General features: G+C 41.0%; 2 protein-coding genes across 3 annotated transcripts in view; both read left to right on the top strand.

The window, feature by feature from the left end:
• CUBN (cubilin) overlaps positions 1-12,386 on the top strand; it is a 147,553-nt gene extending 135,167 nt beyond the window's left edge. Inside the window, exons 53-60 of the mRNA XM_089534019.1 lie at positions 1,105-1,310; positions 2,221-2,383; positions 3,845-4,053; positions 4,817-4,973; positions 5,113-5,291; positions 6,943-7,108; positions 9,187-9,422; positions 12,192-12,386. Of these exons, the coding sequence (XP_089390145.1) occupies positions 1,105-1,310; positions 2,221-2,383; positions 3,845-4,053; positions 4,817-4,973; positions 5,113-5,291; positions 6,943-7,108; positions 9,187-9,422; positions 12,192-12,299 (1,424 nt within the window). The 3' untranslated portion in view covers positions 12,300-12,386. The remainder of the gene's footprint in view (positions 1-1,104; positions 1,311-2,220; positions 2,384-3,844; positions 4,054-4,816; positions 4,974-5,112; positions 5,292-6,942; positions 7,109-9,186; positions 9,423-12,191) is intronic.
• A 3,512-nt stretch (positions 12,387-15,898) lies between these two features.
• RSU1 (Ras suppressor protein 1) overlaps positions 15,899-19,843 on the top strand; it is a 100,432-nt gene continuing 96,487 nt past the window's right edge. The window contains exon 1 of one of the 2 annotated variants that reach the window (XR_016281952.1): positions 15,899-16,006. The gene's annotated coding sequence lies outside the window, so the exon portion shown is untranslated. The remainder of the gene's footprint in view (positions 16,007-19,843) is intronic. The other variant, XM_089533311.1, reaches the window with a different exon arrangement.

The raw sequence follows: 19,843 nt of genomic DNA, 5'->3' as shown, positions 1-19,843 counted from the left end.
GGGCTTTCCAAACTTCTGCTAACCAAGTTTCTTTCCCACAACTAGCTAATGGCAACCTTTTCATTTTAGGACCAACTGTTTATGGAACTGGCCTATACAGAGCCATTAAGAGCTCTGTTGAATTTACATTGGGATGTAAATCTTCATAAATTTTGTCCTTACAGGCAAGGATAAGTAATTTTCTCTCCTTGCTGCAAAAAATTTCTTCAAAAACTTTACATAAAGTATTTTGTGCAGAATAAGTCCTAAACTGTAAATATTATTTTAAAAAACAATACAGTTTTTGAATACTATCTATAGTTTGGGACTTACTCTGCACAAAATACTTTCTGTGAAGAAAATGGTGTAAAGATCCTTGCTTATCTATGATCATTCTTGCTCATCTAGGATTATTCTTCTTGGTGTTTCCTAACCCTTGAAAAACTCATTTTTGACCATTTTGTGGGGGAATATTTTTGAAAATTCTTTCAAGATGATGATGATGATGATGATGATGATGATGATGATGATGATGATGATGCATACTATTACAGCTTGATCCTAAATCTCAATACATTTGAACTAGTAGATAATATTAAATTAAATGTCTTACTCAAATGTTGCTTTCTGAAAGACTTAATGTCTTATGTGCATGAAATATCTTTTTACATATTATGTTGAATGCATACTGGGGGGATAATTATGTGTGCTATATTGTGCTTCCCATTGCCTCTATACATTCAATAAATTGTGTAAATCAAATTTGTGTTCATAGTGTTCCACCCTGCTTTTTTAACAATGTCATTTGTGAGGAGAGAGCTCTGCACAGTAAGAAGTCTTCTCAATTGTTACTTAATATGATGAGGTTGGAAGTGTGTATGGTTCTACTCCTCAGGTCCTCCATACTTTGGCAAATTTATAGCTTTGAACTGAATTGGTTTCAGAACTGAATCCCATTCACAAGGTTCAGTAGTTAGCTAAATCCTTTGTAAAATATAGAAGTGATGTAAACTGTGCCCCAAACATTAACCATTAAGAAACATACTGCAAGAAAAATATACAATTTGTATTTTAAGACACTGATATCAAGTAATGTAACAGATTTTAAATCTATGTTTTTAACAGGTCCTCGACAAGGCTGTGGTGGTTTTCTGACAAATTCAAGTTATAGCTTTGGTTCTCCAGATTCCAATAAGGATGGCAGATATGATAAAGATTTGGAATGTATTTGGATGATAGTTGCTCCCACAGATAAGCAGATCAACCTCACCTTCAATACTTTTCACCTGGAAGCAGCAAGTTTGGGCAACTGCAGATATGACTATGTCAAAGTAAGATTTTAATAAATGCAACACTCTCTCTTTGGCTTGTTCTGACCTTAGTTTCAGTAGTTTCATAGAACTGTTAAAAGGTGTTAGCAAAGTATGAATTTTGAAATGGAAGCACTCATTGTGATAGTCTCCTTAGCCATTCCCCTCAAAGAGTAAAAAAAAACCCAGAAAGTAGGAGATTGTGTTGATCCATACTAACCATCTCTGGTGGTTTTCATCTCCACCAGGAGTAGTTTTTCATAAATCTAATGAGTTTTAATTTCCAAGTGTGACAGAACTCCTATCCAGACTGCCCTCCCCTCCAGTCTCAACCTTAGGGTTCCTGTCATTCACCGTGCCATTTTACCCACAAGATCCCTCCCTGGATCAGCTACTTGGGTGTCATGCTGACCTCTGTGTTGGACAAATGACTGTACTAATCACTAGGTTCACTGTGGAAAATTGTGACCAGTTCTTTCTTTCAATACTTAAATGCAAACAGTCACACATGGTTGTAGAAAGTAAAACCAGTAAAGATTTATTATATAACAGTTAAGTCAAACATGAACTCCCTGAACTCTTTCTGCGTTCCCAGCTCCCCAAGCCCTCTTCACATCTGATCAGTTTCTCTCTTCATAACTGGTCTCCACTCTGTCTCTGACTGTCCTAACTAACACTTACACACAAACCTCTAGATTATCACTTCCCCTCCACTGGGAAAGACTATGGTCCAAAACACACTGCAAAAATAATCCAGTTTGAGACTGCTTTAACTGCCCTGGCTCAGTTCTAGGGAATCCTGGGAATCATAGTTTATTGTGGCACCAGAGCACTTGAACTATAACTGCCAGCTATTCAACCAAGTTATAATTGTGCAGGTTGTCCTGTCTATTCTATTTAAGGTTATACTTCTCTCCTTTTTGTCTTTTAGCTGTATGATGGTAGTGATGAAAATGACACTCTAGTTGGCACATTTTGCGGCTCCAACATTCCACCGCATTTTCTTTCTACTGGCAACTTTTTAACTATTAAATTTGTCACTGATATGTATGTAGAAACAGCAGGTTTCAATGCTACCTACACCACTGTGGACAGTAAGTATACCTCCCCACAATAATAGGTTGTTTTTGTTGTGTGTCTTCAAGTCAGTTTTGACTGATAGCAGTCCCAAGGTGAACCTATCATGGGGTTTTCTTGGCAAAATTTGTTTGGGATGGGGGTGTTGCTTTTGCCTTCCTCTGAGGCTACAAGCATGTGACTTGCCCACCTGGGTTCCCATGGCCAAGCAGGGATTGGAACTCTAGTCTCCACAGTCATAGTCCAATGCTAAAGCCATTGTACCACACACAGAACAAGTATAGGAAACTCAAGTGAATGTGTGTGTGTGTAACACTGGCCAACACTCAAACTACTACACCATGTTGTGACTCCTTTATTTTACACATCTTGGGGGGAATCTCAAAGCAAAGAAATAAGTACAGTGGACCCTTGTTATACACTGGGGTTTGGTTCCAAGATCCCCCGTGTATAACAAAATCATGTATGCTCAAGTCCCATTAAATATAATGACATAGCAAAATGGTGTCCCTTAAAAAAAAATTGAAAATCAAGGTTTGATATTTGAAATGTATACTTTTTGAACATTTTCAAACTGTGGATGTTTGAATCTGTGTATAAGAAGGACCGACTGTATAGAAATACAAATGTCAATTAAGAAGCTATTTTTCCTCCAGTGAGAATCCAACTTCCCAGACCTGCCCCCAAAGAAGCCCTGACCCTGTTGTCACTGTGCTTATAACTGTTATTGTTATGTTGTTATATAGATGACCTCTTAATTTTCTTTAGCTTTGTTATTTTACAGCTTCATCTATATTTAAACTATTTTTTAAAAAAAAAATTAAATTAAAATTTAAAAAAGCACACCACAAGGCCAAAAAAGGGGGAGTCACAGCCCACATGGGGCCTCATCCAACTACAGTTGGCCCTTTGTATCCATGGATTCTTTATTTACGAATTCAACCATAAAAGGCTTGAAAATAATCCAAAAAATATCCATTCCAAAAGGCAAACCTTGATTTTGCCTTTTTATATAAGGGACACCATTTTACTATGTCACTGTATTCAGTGAGATTTGAGCATCCATGGATTTTGGTATCTACAAGGGATCCTGGAACCAACCCCCAGCAGATAGCAAGGGCCCACTGTACAACCAACAGAGTTTACGGGTGCAATGGTTACTTTTTCACTTTGAGGAGTGTGCCATTTTTTCATCTGTCAGATGTTGGAAAGTATATTCTAGGATATTCTAGTATTGTTAATATAAAAGTTATTCCACTACTATATTTTATAAGTAAATAATGGAAAGATATCATTGATTTCTTATGAACTTGCACATCTAGTTCTTTAGAGCTGAACACATATAGCCCAGAAGTCTCACTCATATGAGTGGAGCACATTGTAAAGTAAACACTGCTGTAGTTCCACAGCTAAAGATACAAAGGAAGGAATGCCTAGAACAGAATTAAACTGATGTACTGTACTGTTATTTCTTACAGGACTGTGTGGAGGTACATATAATGCAACTTCTGCCATGCAGACTGCCACTTCCCCATACTTTCCCAATGCATACCCACCACTTACATTCTGCAGATGGGTCATTGATGCTCCTCCTGAGCAACAAGTCAAGGTAGTAGTTCAGGAATTCCACCTATCCTCCAGCCAAGACTGCTCTCAGAATTATGTAGAATTTCAGGATTCACCATTGGTAAGTCAGCCAACCAAGTTCTTCTTTCTTGGGGACTGTTCAGTGCTAAAGAGCATTGTACAGTCAGCCTTCCATACTCACAGATTCTGCATCTGTGGATTCAACCATCCAAGGCTTGAAAATGTTCAAAATAAAAAATAAATCCTAAAAGCAAACCTTGATTTTATCATTTTATATACGGGGCACCATTTTACTATATCATTGTATTTAATGGCAGTTGAGCATCTGCAGATTTCGGTATCCACGTGGGGGGGAGGGGGCTGGAACCAAATCTCAGTGGATACCAAGGGCTCACTGTACAGGCAGTGACACTTCCCAGTCTTAGTCCATGTGGTTTTCCTGTTAGGGGTTGGTCTCCTTGCAAAACCTCCTCAGTCACTCAGCACTCACTATCAGTCATCACATGGCTATAAATGGTGACAATGGCACACCATAGGTTGCAAAGCACTATGTTCGTGGAACACTTGCTGTTTTGGACTACAGTTCCTAGAATACATTACTGCTAATTCCCAGAATGGTAGCTTGAGAATCCTGGGAGTCGTAGTCAAAACCATTACATTTTCTAAGTTGTGGTCCTACAATAGCTGTATGTACAAGCATACAACCCCTCCCCGTGGTACCAAAATATTTTTTGTGATAATATACCACAATCTGGTGGAAAGTCTCCTTATTTTGTTTTGTTTTATTCTATCCGATCTCCTTGCATACCAAATACCAGTTTTACAGTGTCTTATTATACTTACCTACGATTTTCACATTTCAGGGCAATCAAGAACATGCTGGTCACATTCACCGTTTCTGTGGTTCTGAAAAATTTACAATTCCAGAGTTTTATTCATATAGGCGAACAGCTATTGTAATTTTTAGATCTGAAGCCTATTTGACTAACAATGGACTTCGCTTCTCCTATCAAGCTTCAGGTAAAGTTTTTAACCTGTTTCTTCAGCTGTCGCAATTTGCTTAGCATATAATTATAGTTGATAGAACACTAAAGGTATGGTGTGTAATGTATAATTTCTGCATTATAAAATGTAGAAATAATTTTTGCACCCCTTCTAGGCTGCAGCAGAGAATACAATCAATCATTTGGTTATTTGAAAAGCCCAGGCTGGCCCAATGGTTATCCTCATAACTTGGACTGTACCATTATACTACGATCCCCAAGGAATCACACCATCTCTCTCTTTTTCCATTCTTTTAACCTAGAAGGTTTTGGATGTGAACATGACTTCTTAGAGGTATGACAGTTCGTGGCCTCTTTGGAAACTACAAAGAGTTTGCAAGTCTTTGCATCCAGTCCTCTAATTCTGGGTTGGGAATCAAATGGCCCTCCATGTGTTGGTTGGTTGCAGCCCCTAGCAATCCACATTTTCAGCTATGCTGGCTAGGGTTGCTGGGATTTGCAGTTCAGCAATATCTGAAGGGCTGCATGCTTCCTGTTCCCATCTACTCTGGATATCACCAATTCCTTTTAATGTAATTAGGTGCCATGTTATAGAATCATAGAATCATAGAATCGTAGAGTTGGAAGAGACCACTAGGGCCATCCAGTCCAACCCCCTGCCATTCAGGAAATCCAAATCAAAGCATCCCTGACAGATGGCCATCCAGCCTCTGTTTAAAGACCTCCAAGGAAGGAGACTCTATCACCTTCCTAGGAAGTGCATTCCACTGCCGAACAGCCCTTACTGTCAGGAAGTTCCTCCTAATGTTCAGGTGGAATCTCTTTTCCTGTAGCTTGCATCCATTGTTCCGGGTCCTGTTCTCTGGAGCAGCAGAAAACAAGCTTGCTCCCTCCTCAATATGACATCCTTTCAAATATTTAAACAGGGCTATCATATCACCTCTTAACCTTCTTTTCTCCAGGCTAAACATCCCCATATATAATAAGCTATATAGGAAGAACAATAGCAGCTTCATTTATATACTGCTTCATACTGAAATAAGCAGCCTCTTAGAGGTTTACAACTATAAACTAATTGCCCCCAACAGGTTGGGTACTCATTTTAGCGACCCCGGAAGGATGCAAGCCTGAGTTGATCTTGAGCCCTGGCAGGTATTGAACGGTTTTGAGTGAGTGGCTGCAGTACAGGCATTTAACCACTGCACCACCAGGGCTCCTTGATGACTTGATATCATGACCTTTGGGGCTGCTGATTTTTTTTTAAAAAAAGGGAATAGCACTGATCATAAAGCAAGCAGAGAATGCACCATAGACTCAACATAGTTAGAAACATCCATAGGTTCCATCCTGTGGAATCCTGGAGTTTTAGTCTGGTGAGGCAGAGTACCACTCTGGTTGAGAATTCCAAATGCCCTTTCCTAAATTACCAGTCCCAGGAGCAAAGTCTAGGTCAGTGGTGCCATTGAGTGGGTGTGTTGGTGCAGACTGCACTAAGTCACACCCCAGAGGGGGTTGTCACCCGGTGGGGGTAGTACACCCAGGGGGAGTGGGCAGATGCCATCTGGGTCCCCCGCAGCCATGGCCACATGGGATTTGAAAAGCTGGGGGGACTGCTAACAGGTTTGAAAGCATCCCTCACCTCGCTGCCGCTGTGTCGTGGCAGGGAGGTGGGGGCCCTGCCGCCAGAAGTCCCACCACCCCGCACCGGTAACACCCTGGGCAGGGACACCACTGCCATAGGTTAGAACCATGGCATTTAAGGTGGAATAGTAGCACAATAATTCCGTAATGTGAATGGACCCAGATTTTGCATGCCATTGTTTAAATCAGTCTTTAAAACAAGATGAAAGCTGTCTGCTGATGTAGTGGGGTAGCTTTAGTGAAATTATTAGGATAATTCAAGCAATCTCTTGCAAAGTTTTTAATGATACATCCTTGACCAACTCACTATTGTTAACAGTGGCTCTGTATATATTGTTTTAAAGGTTAGAAATGGTAGTGATGCAAGCTCACCACAGCTTGGACAGTACTGTGGAAACACCCTACCGAATCCAGTATTTCCTAAAAACCATGTTTTATATCTACACTTCAGAAGTGATCCTCTACTTTCTCATGAAGGATATGAAATTACTTGGACTTCATCACCAACAGGTACAAAATGGTTTCAGTTCATGGCAGGAGTTGAACTGGATGGCCTTTGTAGTGTCTTCCAGCTCTATGACTCTATGATACTATTATTCTAATCAGCCAGTCAGTCCATCAGTCAGTCACTTTCCATTTATTATAATGACTTGGACTTATAAAATAGGTACATTTTAAAATTAGTTAAAAATAGCAGCAAACTAACAATGTAAACCCTATACTAAAATGCTAGGATGATGTCTCCAATGAAGAAGAATAAACATTTATTAGTCTGGAAAGCATCTGGTGGTAGACTTTGCTACAAAGCAAAATGCAAAGAAAGGGACAGTATAATTCAGAAAATGCTGACCCTCATTATGTAAGTCAATGTCAACTTGAAGGCATACAACAGCAACAAGGAAACCCTGAGCCCAATTTCAAAAGCCCTCTGCAAGAAACCAGTTTAGACTCTTACGAAGGGCCATCTGCCTCTCTTACTTTTCTCTTCTCCTCTCTTTTCTTCTCTCTCTCTCTCTGTTTTTTTTTCCCTCTCTCTCTTTCTCTTACCTCCTCTCACCACTTTTACTGCAAAGAGGGAGAAAAAAGGCAGGAGTGCTTTCTTTTTCATTTTTTTTGCACACAAAATTAGAAAATGTCAGTATTTGCCCTTAGCTGGGTAACAAATGCTTTTGGGTGTGGGGACTAAAATAAAGCAAATGTTTTACAGTCATACCAAACAAGTGTTTTTCAGTCACACTGAACATTGTTTAGTCTCTGAGGGCCTGAGCATCCAATAAGAAAAAAATAGCTTCATAGTGAAGCCCTCTGAGGAAACAGCTCTCCCTCCAGTGAAATTCAAGACCACCACAAACACATGGAAAAACTGCACTGTTCTGCAGCTTCTTGCATTTGACAACTAGGTTATTTTCCTGTAGCTGTACAAAGCCTCTTTATTTGATTTCTTTTGATCCATTTATCTTTAAAGAATAAATTCTCCCCTCATTCCAGGTTTGCCACTTTTTGATTTCAGAATGTTTGGCATTCTCTGAACAGAACAAAATATGCCTGAGAATAAGCAAAGTGCCTTTCACTTATTTCCTCACTGATTCTTCATGGGCTCAGTCAAAAGGCAATTTGGAGGAGGACAAATATAGGACAAAAATGAAACTCAAGCTTAGTTAGCTTGGCTGTAGTTTTGGGAAGAGACTATACACAGTGGGTTATTCACGCTGAAAATAATCCAGGATGAATCCATGTTAAATCTCTCACACGCATCTCGAATGTACCCAATTAAGTTTGAGGGAGGGGGCTGCCAAAACCCTCACTTAATCCAGGATAATCGATATCTGGTTTTCCCCAGAGTTTTTTTTTTTAAAGATCCATATCGTTGGTAGTGTGAGTAACCAATGTAAATAGACCCAGGCTAAAATGTTGCATACCAAAAAAGGGGTTCAGAATGCATTCACATTGTCAACTCCATCTCTATTTGAATGCCGGCATGTGTGCACAACCAAACTCACAGAGATGCACATTGATGTAGTTCCACAGTGTGAATCACAAACCCAGAATATGTGAGTGAAATGATTCACATTGTCTTGCTAAAAAAATGTATGAATGACCCCAGTGAGGAAATCTCTACCTCTATTCCTTCCCATGACAGTCCCTCCCTCCTTCACACACACACACTTGAGTCTCCTGTATTTGTTTTGTGTATACAGTAGGACGTTGTAATCCGCTGGGGTTTGGTTCCAGGATCCCCCATGGATAACAAAATCTGTGGACGCTCAAGTCCCATTAAATATAATGGCAGAGCAAGATGGTGTCCCTTATATAAAATGGAAAATCAAGGTTTGCTATTTGGAATTTATACTTTTTTTTTGAATATTTTCAAGCCATGGATGCTTGAATCCATGGATAAAATATCCGTGGATAAGGAGGGCCAACTGTATTCAGTACTTCATACCAGTAGCCTACAGTCCAAACTTAGAAGCAGGCACCACCTATGGCACTTTGGCATTTCTAAAATTAATATAAACAGGTGAAATAACATCATGTTTTTATGCTATTAATATTTAATATTTTATGCTATTAACATTCTCTCTTTATAGGATGTGGCGGTACCTTATATGGTGAGACTGGCTCGTTAGCCAGCCCAGAGTATCCAGCTTCTTATCAGAATCATACAGACTGTGAATGGAAAATTAATGTCCCTACAGGAAGGGTTGTTACTGTTCATTTCAGTTTTATCAGGATTGATGATCTGGGTGACTGTACTAGCAACTATCTGACACTTTACAATGGACCAGATAGTAGTTATCCATTTATTGGACCATACTGTGGACAGGTTGGTTTGAATTTTCTTTCTGTACTGGTTTTGTCAGTGTACAGACCTCCTCTGAACATACCTTGCCAAGATAACAGCATGATAGCTTTGCCTCAGGGTTGCCATAGATTGGAAATGACTTGAAGGCACACAACAACAACAACAACAGGCATTATAATATTAATGGCAGTAGCATTCTAGTTGCATATCTATTTTTTAAAAATTATCTTTCCCTGAATTTGAAATAATTTTATTATTATTATTTATCCATTTAATGTTACACTGTTATACTGTTTTATACTGATTGCTCCATACAGAATGCACATCATAGTTATAGGCAAGGATTTGCTATGAACAAATGATATTTTGATAGTGATATTTTCAGCATCATGGCTCAGTCCTAGAACCAGGAAATGATAACAACTGACAACATATAAAGTATTATTTCAGGAATAAGTTTGCAATGAAAGAGAGCACCTACAACCAGGGTTCATGTGGCACTCTAGATATTGTTGAAATATATCTCCTATCATCCCTCACCATTCACTAGGGTTGATGGGAGTTATTGTTTGCAAGGCCACACTCAGAAGTGGGTTTGCAAGCTCCTTTCTCTGAAATATAGCCTACAGCACCTGGTATTTGTTGGCAGTCACCCATCCAAGTAGAATCATAGAATCGTAGAGTTGGAAGATACCACAAGGGACATCCAGTCCAACCCCCTGCCATGCAGGAACTCTTAATTAAAGCATCCCTGACAGATGTTCATCCAGCCTCTGTTTGAAGACCTCCAAGGAAGGACACTCCACCACAATCTGAGGGAGTGTGTTCCACTGTCAAACAGCCCTTACTGTACTAACCAGAACTAACCCTGGTTAGATTTCAAGATCAGATCGGGATCTTGTGCCTTTAGGGCAGGGTATCCCAACCTTTTAGTGGCCTTTGACTCGTGGAGCCCTTATTTCTTTGGTGGAGCCCCTAAGAGGCCTACCCTATGTCTCACAAGTTAATAGTGTTTAGGAGTACATATAAGTATATATTCTTACTCTTTAATTTCATTCAGTTTTTATTTCTTTCATTTTCCTGGAGCAGCCATGGAGCATCTGGGACGCAGAGCCCTAAGGGCTCGTTGGAGCACAGGTTGGGAACCCCGCTTTAGGTAAATAGGACTTCATAGTCATTCCAAGAGAAGGACTGTAGTGACATCTAGTGGAGTGCTTACTAAAGTGTTACAAAGCTCTTTTTGTGGGTCCCAACTAGTTGCTTACATCTAAATTCAGATTCTCATTCCTTTCATAGTGCATACAATTATTCTCAATTTTCACACAGAGAACTCGGTTGTGGTTCAGTTATACATGTGCTGAGAAAATCCAGATTGGATTCCTGCAATGCTTTCAGTCTGGAGCTATCTTTGAAGGCTATTTAGAAACAACTATTGGTACAAAATACAGTGGTTACATTCAGACACTGCAGCAGCAAGGCAGTGAGGGTTCTGCTGGAAATGCTGCCTTCCAATACTAAGGAATCTAATATGCTTGACTATGTTTTGGCACATTATATTTAAGTGCACCCCAGGGCATCACTTATACGTCCAACTAATTTGAACAGTAGAGTGAGTACATTCCCTTGGCTTATGTCAAGCAGTACTAATAAATTGTGATTCCATAGCTTTTGGGCTTTCTGAAGGTAGTACTGTACTGTACTTATCTGCTCTTGTGTGGTCAGAATACAATTTGATACTGAGATAATGGGACAACCCTAACCTGCAGAAAGGGTCTGTCCCAATCTCAAGATTTGAACAGTGTGGAGGATGTATGTCAGTGACATTGATCCACTCAGATAGAAATATTTACCAGATGTAGTTCACCATGGCATAGATGCAACAGTGCACTTATATGGTGATGAAGGAGTTCCCACATTCTTTGGTTCAGGTGTAGTTGTCCTGAATGGATTGTGTTCTCAACTCTCAGCTCAATAACAGATCAGCAGAAGACAATTCTGACTGAAGCTCATCACCAAAGACCACAGAAAAAGGATCACCATTCCCCATCTTGCAATTTCTGGAACATCTTAAAGTGGGATATAACAATGCAGTGCGGCTTGTAGTTCCCACATCAGTGGAGCAGTGAATCCACTTAGGCTTTGAATCTGAACTTTAACAAAACTAGTCATGGGTGCTAAACCTGTTCTGAGAATTGGTTTCAAACTGCTCAATCTCAAAAGTTCAGACTTAAACCTGGATTCACCACACATTCATTATTGCTACTATTATTGCCGCTCATTATTATGCACGTTGCAGCAATGTAAGTAATGGCCTTATACCAAGACCAACCCCTTGGTTCTTTATAATGGCTATATAGACTGACAACAACTCTTCAGCATTTCACTGAAGGATCTTTCCCAGTCCTAACTTAGAGATGCCACAAAATTAAACTTTAGAACTTCTTCCTGCAGAACAGGTTATCTACCATTAAACCATTCCCTTCTCTAAATAAGTAAGGATAATTTAGTTAATTGTCCTAAATATCCTGAAGGCACCAGATTCCCCATCTGATCTTGGAAGCTAAGCAGGGGGTCAGCCCTAATTAGTACTTGGAATGGGAGACCACCAAGGAATATCAGTTGCTGTAGGCTAAATTTCAGAACAAGGCAATGGCAACTTCCATCTTCTTACTTTAATGCTAACCGCTCTCTGGACTGGAGCCATGACTGTTTAATTATATAGCTGTCTAATAGAAAGAAATATGTTACATGTAAACTATCTTTTTAAAAACAAATCTTCCTTTTTTTCAGGACACAAACATTGCTCCATTTACAGCTGGATCACATCAAGTGTTCATAAAATTCCATGCCGAGTATGTAACTCAGCCTTCAGGATTTAGGCTAACCTGGAGCAGCTAAAATACCTCTCCTGCAGAAAATACCTTTACTCAGCTCTTTTCAATACTGAATATGCTACAAAGAATATGATTGTGTGTACAATGACAATAAAACTATTTGGGGAGGAAATGCAGTTGTTGCAAATTAAGAATTATTTCACAGTGATTTGAGTATATATTTTTTAAATGTATACTAAAGAAATAATGTCTAAGTGTGCACATAGCATTGAAACTGTACTCCAAAAGCTCTTCTGTGGAGACCAGCGATAGGGTCCTCTAGACATTGTTGGACTTTAATTCCTATCATCCCTTTCCATTTGCGATGCTGGTTTCAGATGATGAGACTTGCATCATCTGGTCACATGTTCCCTGTCACTGAAACAGATACGTATAAGTAAGGCTGGAAAAAACAATGCAGTATATATGTAGCATCTTATGCTTTCAGAGTCTGCTTGATGTAAAACAATGAAAACCCCATCAGCTAGCAATCTTGTTAGATTTAGAATGTGATACTCTTCCAGGATATATAAATTTGGATATAGACCTCCATATGTATCATACCAAAAGTTCAGGACGGTTCCTAGAATAAAAGATGCTGATTATTTTAACGATTTCTGATCAGATCCGGAAAATACTTGTGGCTTGATTTGAACCACCACACTCTAACATGTATGAGGATGAGACAAAGCCACTGGGGTGTGTGTGTGTATATATACATACATACATACATATACACACATACCAGTGGCTTTGTCTCATAGTGGCTTTATCTCATAGTGAAGGAGATGGTCTTTCTTTGCTATCAAATATCTGTAACATCCATTTATTACCTATTGTGTGTGTGTGTGTGTGTGTGTGTACACACACACACACACACACACACACAGAATCATAGAGTTGAAAGAGACTGCAAGGGCCATCCAGTCCAACCCCCTGCCATGCAGGAAATCCAAATCAAAGCATCTCCAGCAGATGGCCATCTAGCCTCTGCTTAAAGATCTCCAAGGAAGGAGACTCCAGTACACTCCGAGGGAGTGTGTTCCACTGTCGAACAGCCCTTACTGTCAGGAAGTTCTTCCTAATGTTGAGGTGGAATCTCTTTTCCTCGAGCTTGCATCCATTGTTCTGGGTCCTGTTCTCTGGAGCAGCAGAAAACAAGCTTGCTCCCTCCTCAATATGACATCCTTTCAAATATTTAAACAGGGCTATCATATCACCTCTTAACCTTCTCTTCTCCAGGCTAAACATCCCCAGCTCCCTGAGTCATTCCTCATAGGGCATGGTTTCCAGACCTTTCACCATTTTAGTCACCCTCCTCTGGACACGCTCCAGTTTCTCAATGTCCTTTTTGAATTGTGGTGCCCAGAACTGGACACAATATTCCAGGTGGGGCCTGACCAGAGCAGAATACAGTGGCACTATTACTTCTCTTGATCTAGACACTATACTTTTATTGATGCAGCCTAAAATTGCATTGGCCTTTTTAGCTGCCGCATCGCACTGTTGACTCATGTTCAACTTGTGGTCTACTTGGACTCCCAGATCCCTTTCACACACACACACACACACACACACACACACACACACACACACACAATAGGTAATAAATGGATGTTGCAGGTATTTGATAGCAAAGAAAGACAATCTCCTTCACTATCATGGTAATCCCCAAATCTACAGGAGGATTATTTTATTGAGGCTACCACATCTCCCAGAAATGTGTGTACGTTTTCCCACTCTGGCATGAGTTCAAAGGTGTATGCCTGCAAGTAGGGACCTATATATGTCCCTGCTTGCAGCAAAGACAAAGAAAAACCTTACACACAGAAGAAGCTTGTAGCAAGTTCCTCCTTTTAAGAAACTCTGAAAATGGAGAAGTACTGGGACTACAGCAAACTCTTCCCCTTGCTGCCACTCCATTGTGTCTCATGGCTAATCTAAGAGGAGGTAAGGACAGGTAGAACATCTACTAGTTTCCTACAGAAAAGGGTGTGCTGTCATCTCTTTCACACTTGTCACTACCATGAAAAGGTGAGTAAATTCAGTGAGGCCTAACTGTGGTGTTGGTTATTCTATGGGCAAAGTAACCCTTTCCTGCGTGCTCTAAGTTGTGCAATAATATTCTGTGAATGGTGCAGACACCCACAATAATCCCTCCTGTGATGACAACCATCACGTCCACTTGTGCAAATTTAGTTAGTGTCACTGAAGATAAGAATGCTTAATTAAAAGCATGGGATTTCAATAATAAATAAATAATAGAACTTTTATTTATAATCCCACTTTTTGTAAGAACAATCAAAGTGGCCCACAACATATAAAATCATACAAAATTTGCACAATATCCCCCCTTAAAAAGAATTAAACAATTAAGATTAAAATTACATAAATCACATTAAAATCTAATAAAAATCGGGTAGTCACAGGCAGAGTCATAACATAACACAAAAGTCCATGGTATATATGGCGTGATCAGAGTATCCTTCCTTTGAGGTCTTTAAGCAGAGGCTGGAGGGCCATCTGTTGGGGATGCTTTGATTGAGAGTTCCTGCATGGCAGAATGGGGTTGGACTGGATGGCCCTTGCAGTCTCTTCTAACTCTACGATTCTATGGTTTTATGAATAGGGATGTTTACCAGCTGGTATGGGAGCAGCCATAGAGAAGGCCCTGCCCTTTACAGCCTTTAATCACACTGCTCCTGAAAAATTAAGAAGAAATGGGAGACAAGGTTTTCTAACTTTCACTCGTAACAATAAGGAGCCCTTGCAGTCCAAAACACACAGCAGAAATAATCCAGCTTGAGACCGCTTTAACTGCTCTGGCTCAATGCTAGGGAATTCTGGGAATTGTGGTTCTGTGAGACATTTAGCCTTCTCTGTCAGAGAGCAATGGTGTCAAAATAAACTACAGTTCCAGGATTACCTAGCACTGACCCAAGGCAGTGTAAGCAGTCTCAAACTGGATAATTTTTACAGTCTGTTTTGGCCCCTGGTCTCCAGAGTCCTAGTAATCCAGTTCAACACCACTTTAACTGCCACAGCTCAATGCTGTTATTCTGGGAACTGTAGTTCTGTGAGACATTCTGTTAGAGAGCTCCGCTGCCACACAACATACCACAGTTCCCAGAATTCCACAACAATGAGCCAGTGGTGTCAAAATGTATTATTTCTGCAGTGTGTTTTGGCCCTACACACTTCATAAACAATCCAGTTTGAGACCGCTTTAACTGCCCTGGCTCAGTGCTAGGGAATCCTGGGAACTGTAGTTTAATGTGGAACTAGAGTTCTCTCTGACAGAGAAGGCTAAATGTCCCACAAAACTACAGTTCCCAGAATTCCCTAGCATTGAGCCAGGACAGTTAGAGCGTCTCAAACTGGAGTGTGTTGTTTTGGGCCGCACTGCAATCCCTTTCCTTTTACTCGAGCTCTATTGGCTGGTGCTCAAGTCGTCCCGACCAATAGCGGCGGGGCAAAAGCGGGAACTCGGCTCTGATTGGGTGGCCGCCGGCAGCGCATTCCGAACTGCGGGAGGATCCGCCGCCGCTCCCTGGAGCGATTCGCCTTAATTGGAGCTGAGAGAGTAGGGCTTCCCTCACGAGCCCCCGCCTTTTGGCGCATGCGCAGTAGAGGGAGCCTCCTCAGGGCGGATACCCAGAAGAGTCAGGACTTGGAGGGTCCAGTGTCTGGGTCACGTCTCTCTCTCTCTCTCTCTCTCTCTCTCTCTGGACGGTGAGTTCCTATGTCGCCCCCCAAAGCTCTGGAGGTTGGAGAGGGCCTTCAGGCTGGGGAAGGGCTGCCTAGGCTGCATCCACACTGGGGAAATAACCCGGTTTGGCACCGCTTTAACTCTTTTGTGGCTCAAGGCTATGGAATCCTGGGAGTTGGAGTATGTTGTGGGGCCCCTTAACATACTCCAACTCCCAGAATTCCATAGCCTTGAGCCACAAAAGAGTTAAAGCGGTGCCAAACCGGGTTATTCCCCCACTGTGGATGCAGCCCTTCCTTCCTTCCTTCCTTCCAGACTCTGACAGTCTGAGGCAGTGGTTCCCAAACTTTGGTCCTCTCAGAGTTTTGGACTCCAGCTCCCAGAAGCCACAGCTAGCTTGGAATGATGGGAGCAGAAGGTCAAAATATCTGCAGGACCAAAATATGGGGAGCCACTGTCTTAACCAGAGGCTCCAGGCTCCCAGAATCCACTGATAACTTGGAATAATGGGAGCTGAAGTCTAAAACATCTGGAGGATCAAAATACAGGGAACCGTGGTCTTAATTAGAGGTAGTAGTTCTTAATTAGAGATAGTGGTTCGGACTTCAACTCCCAGAATCCACAGCTAGTTTGGAATTCTGGGAGCTGACGTCCAAAACATCTGCAGGACCAAGATACAGGGAAACATCTGTTTTAACCAGAGGCTTCATACCCCAACTCCCAGAATCCACAGCTAATTTGGCCAAGATTTTGGAAGTATGGGAGTTGAGGTTTATTTTCTTCTGTTGGCTTTCTTCACTGTCCCGCTCTCATGTCTGTATGTGGCTCTGGGGAATAACATGGGTTGGACTATTCTCACTTTAGTGCTCCGCTGTATATCTTCATTATTTAGGATCTTGTCTAGTTCTTTCATGGCTACCTTTCCCATTCCCAGTATGATAATTTTTTGACCGCAGTCTCCATTTTGATCAAAGTTTGATCCAAAACAGGAACGTTTTATTTCAATTTCCGCATTGTCTAGGTTGAATTTATGTATTTCTTCCTTGGTCATTATTTTTGCTTTCTTTATGTTCAGCATTAAGTCTGCCTTTACACTTTCATCTTAGACCATCCTTAGTAACAAGCAGCATTCAACAGGTGGAGCTTTCTCCCATTGCTGCATTGCCACACTGAACTGGGAATGTGTTACCTGTTGAATTTTGCCTGAACTGTAGCTGCATCAAACACAATCCTTGTCTGTTCTTCTTCTTCTTCTTCTTCTTTGAAAGGTAGTCCTCCTGAAACATTGACACCTTCCAGTGATTCCCAAACTCTAGCCTTCCAGGTGCTTTGGACTTCATCTCCCAGAATCCCAGACCAAAGGCATCTGGGAGCTGATGTCCAAAACACCAGCCAGGCCAGTTTGGGAATCAGGTGCCTTTACTGGGCAAGGAAAGCTTTACCTGTTGACTTCTGTCTGCACTTCAGCTGCATCAAGCACAGTCTTTGTCTGTTCTTTTAAGGCAGTCCTAAAATATCGAGTCCATCTATCTAGACACAGCAGATCCCAACCTCTATCCGTTTTGGACTTCAGATCTCAGAGGCCCCAGCCAACTTGGCCAACAGTGAGGAGCTGAAGCCCAAAATATCTGGAGGATCACTGATCTAGAGCCACGGAGCAAACTGTTTGACTTCCTCTTTCTCCTGAGCACAGCCATCACCCAAATTTTATGGGTGCCAGGACACTGGTGTTGGCCCAGTTAGCAGTGATAGGGAAGGCACAGGGAAACGTCTATTCATTTGACTTCACTGTCACTGTTAATGGTAGACATTCTTCCTGCACATGTTGAGTTTGACATACAGTGATCCCTCCACATTTGTTGGGGTTAGGGGTGAAGGACCCCTGTGAATGTAGAAAAACCACAAGTAAAAAAATACATTATTCTTTTTACATGAGATAATACCTCTCTAGGAATCTCCAGGTCCTCCAGTGCAACTCTGTGGTCAACATCTGCCAGAGATGTCCTCCACGCTGGAGGACCTACAAATGCCTAGAGAAGTATTTTCTGTAGAAACATCTAAGTTCTCCACCACAACTCTATGGTTAACTTCTGGCAGAGTTGCACTGGAGAACCTTGAGATTCCTAGAGAGAAGATACTAATCAAAACCATAAATAATCAAAGCGACAAAAGCTGCAAATGTGGAGGGCCAGCTGTACAGCAGCTGTCATATGACATGACGTTACATCTGTCCTTTTGCTCTAGAGTTTTCTGTGGGACTCTCGACACTTTTCAGACAGTGAATGGGTCAGTTGTATGCCTTCTTAGCTTCATCAGTGTTGTACCTTGTGGTATTCCCCAGATTCTTTCTTTCTTTGTAATAATAATAATAATAATAATAATAATAATAATTTGTTTTATTTATATACCGCTATTCCAGAGATCATAGCGGTGAACAGCAAGTAAGCTAATTAGCAAGTAAGCTAATTAATTTTTCTTTTTCTGCACTCCTGGAAACTGTTACTTTGACACATTCCTTGATTATTATGTGTTGGCCTCTTTTAAAAAGTTAGAAGAAAAGAGAGGTGTTATAGCTTCTCATGACTTTTCCCATTATATTTGGGGAGGGGGTTATGGTTGGAAATTGTAATCCTTTGCCCATCCACTTTTGTAGGTGCTGTACTCCCATTGAGATACTGGAGAGGCTCATATAGGATAAATTAAAAATTCTTCTAAATAATTCAATATTCCTCAAAATATATCAGTATTTCTGGCATGGTATAGTAATTTGGGCATGTGGAGACCAGGGGTTGAATCCCTGGTCAGCCATGGTAACCTAGTGGGTGACTTTAGGGCAAATCACATTCTTTCAGTCTCAGAAGGATATAAACCTTTCCTGAACAAATCTGGCCAAGAAAATCCGATGTTAGGGTCACTGTAAATATTTCCATTACTTACTCATTTACTAAGCCGACTTTGTGCAGCTGGATGCTTGTGTACTCACTCACTGAAAGAAAACATTGGTAAGGAAGTCGTAGGACAAAGTGAGAAATGGGAGGCGGGTTTGCAGAAAAATACAACCCATTGTAGTGTGAGAACATGGAACACCGGAAGCTGCTTTATACCTTGTCAAGCTGTTTGTCCTCCTGTGCTGTCCAGGAGCTTTCCTGTTGCTTTCCCATCTGATCCTTTAATTGGTGATAGCAGATGTGGAACCTATGACCTTCTGCTTGGAAAGAATGTGATCTACTGCTGAGCAATGTGGTCTTTTCATAGAAGCACTTTACAGTGGGTCCTTGGTATTTGCTGGGGTTTGAATCCTGGACCCTCCATAGATAACAAAATCCATGGATGCTCAGATCCCATTGAATACAGCGGCATAGTAAAATTGTGTCTCTTATATAAAATGGCAAAATCAAGACTTGCTTTATGGAATTTATATATTTGTGTGAATCTTTTAAAACCATGTACAATTGAATCCGTGGATAAAGAATCCATGGATATGTAAGGATGACTGCATTTTCAAGCAAGTTCCCCATCCAGCTTCAGAACTGAGCAGGTTGAGCAATACAAAGTTCAGGACCTCACCAGCGACTTCCGTGATTACCAAAATTGCATCTTGTAGTTTTTCTCAGCATGGACATTACTTGTGTGGCTTTCTGAGTGTTCCCACTTCAGATGTTCTGTTGCTGAACAGAACAAAATATTCAAGTGTCTTGGTCTGAAAGTGGCTATAGTTCCAGGGGTTTTTTTTTTATACCAGACACTGATACACCTTGCTGCTGCAGCATAAGCTTCATTGATACAGATACAGATGACACAGAGCACAGAAACATTCCAGCCCTTTCACTGTTGGAGGTCTGGCACCTGTCACAACCAAT

Source organism: Sceloporus occidentalis, unplaced genomic scaffold (assembly GCF_023333645.1).
Source record: "Sceloporus occidentalis isolate IW3139 unplaced genomic scaffold, rSceOcc1.0.p SCAF_7, whole genome shotgun sequence".
Classification (NCBI taxonomy): domain Eukaryota; kingdom Metazoa; phylum Chordata; class Lepidosauria; order Squamata; family Phrynosomatidae; genus Sceloporus; species Sceloporus occidentalis.
Note: the sequence above shows the minus strand (reverse complement) of the source record. Positions and strands in the feature narration are given on the sequence as shown.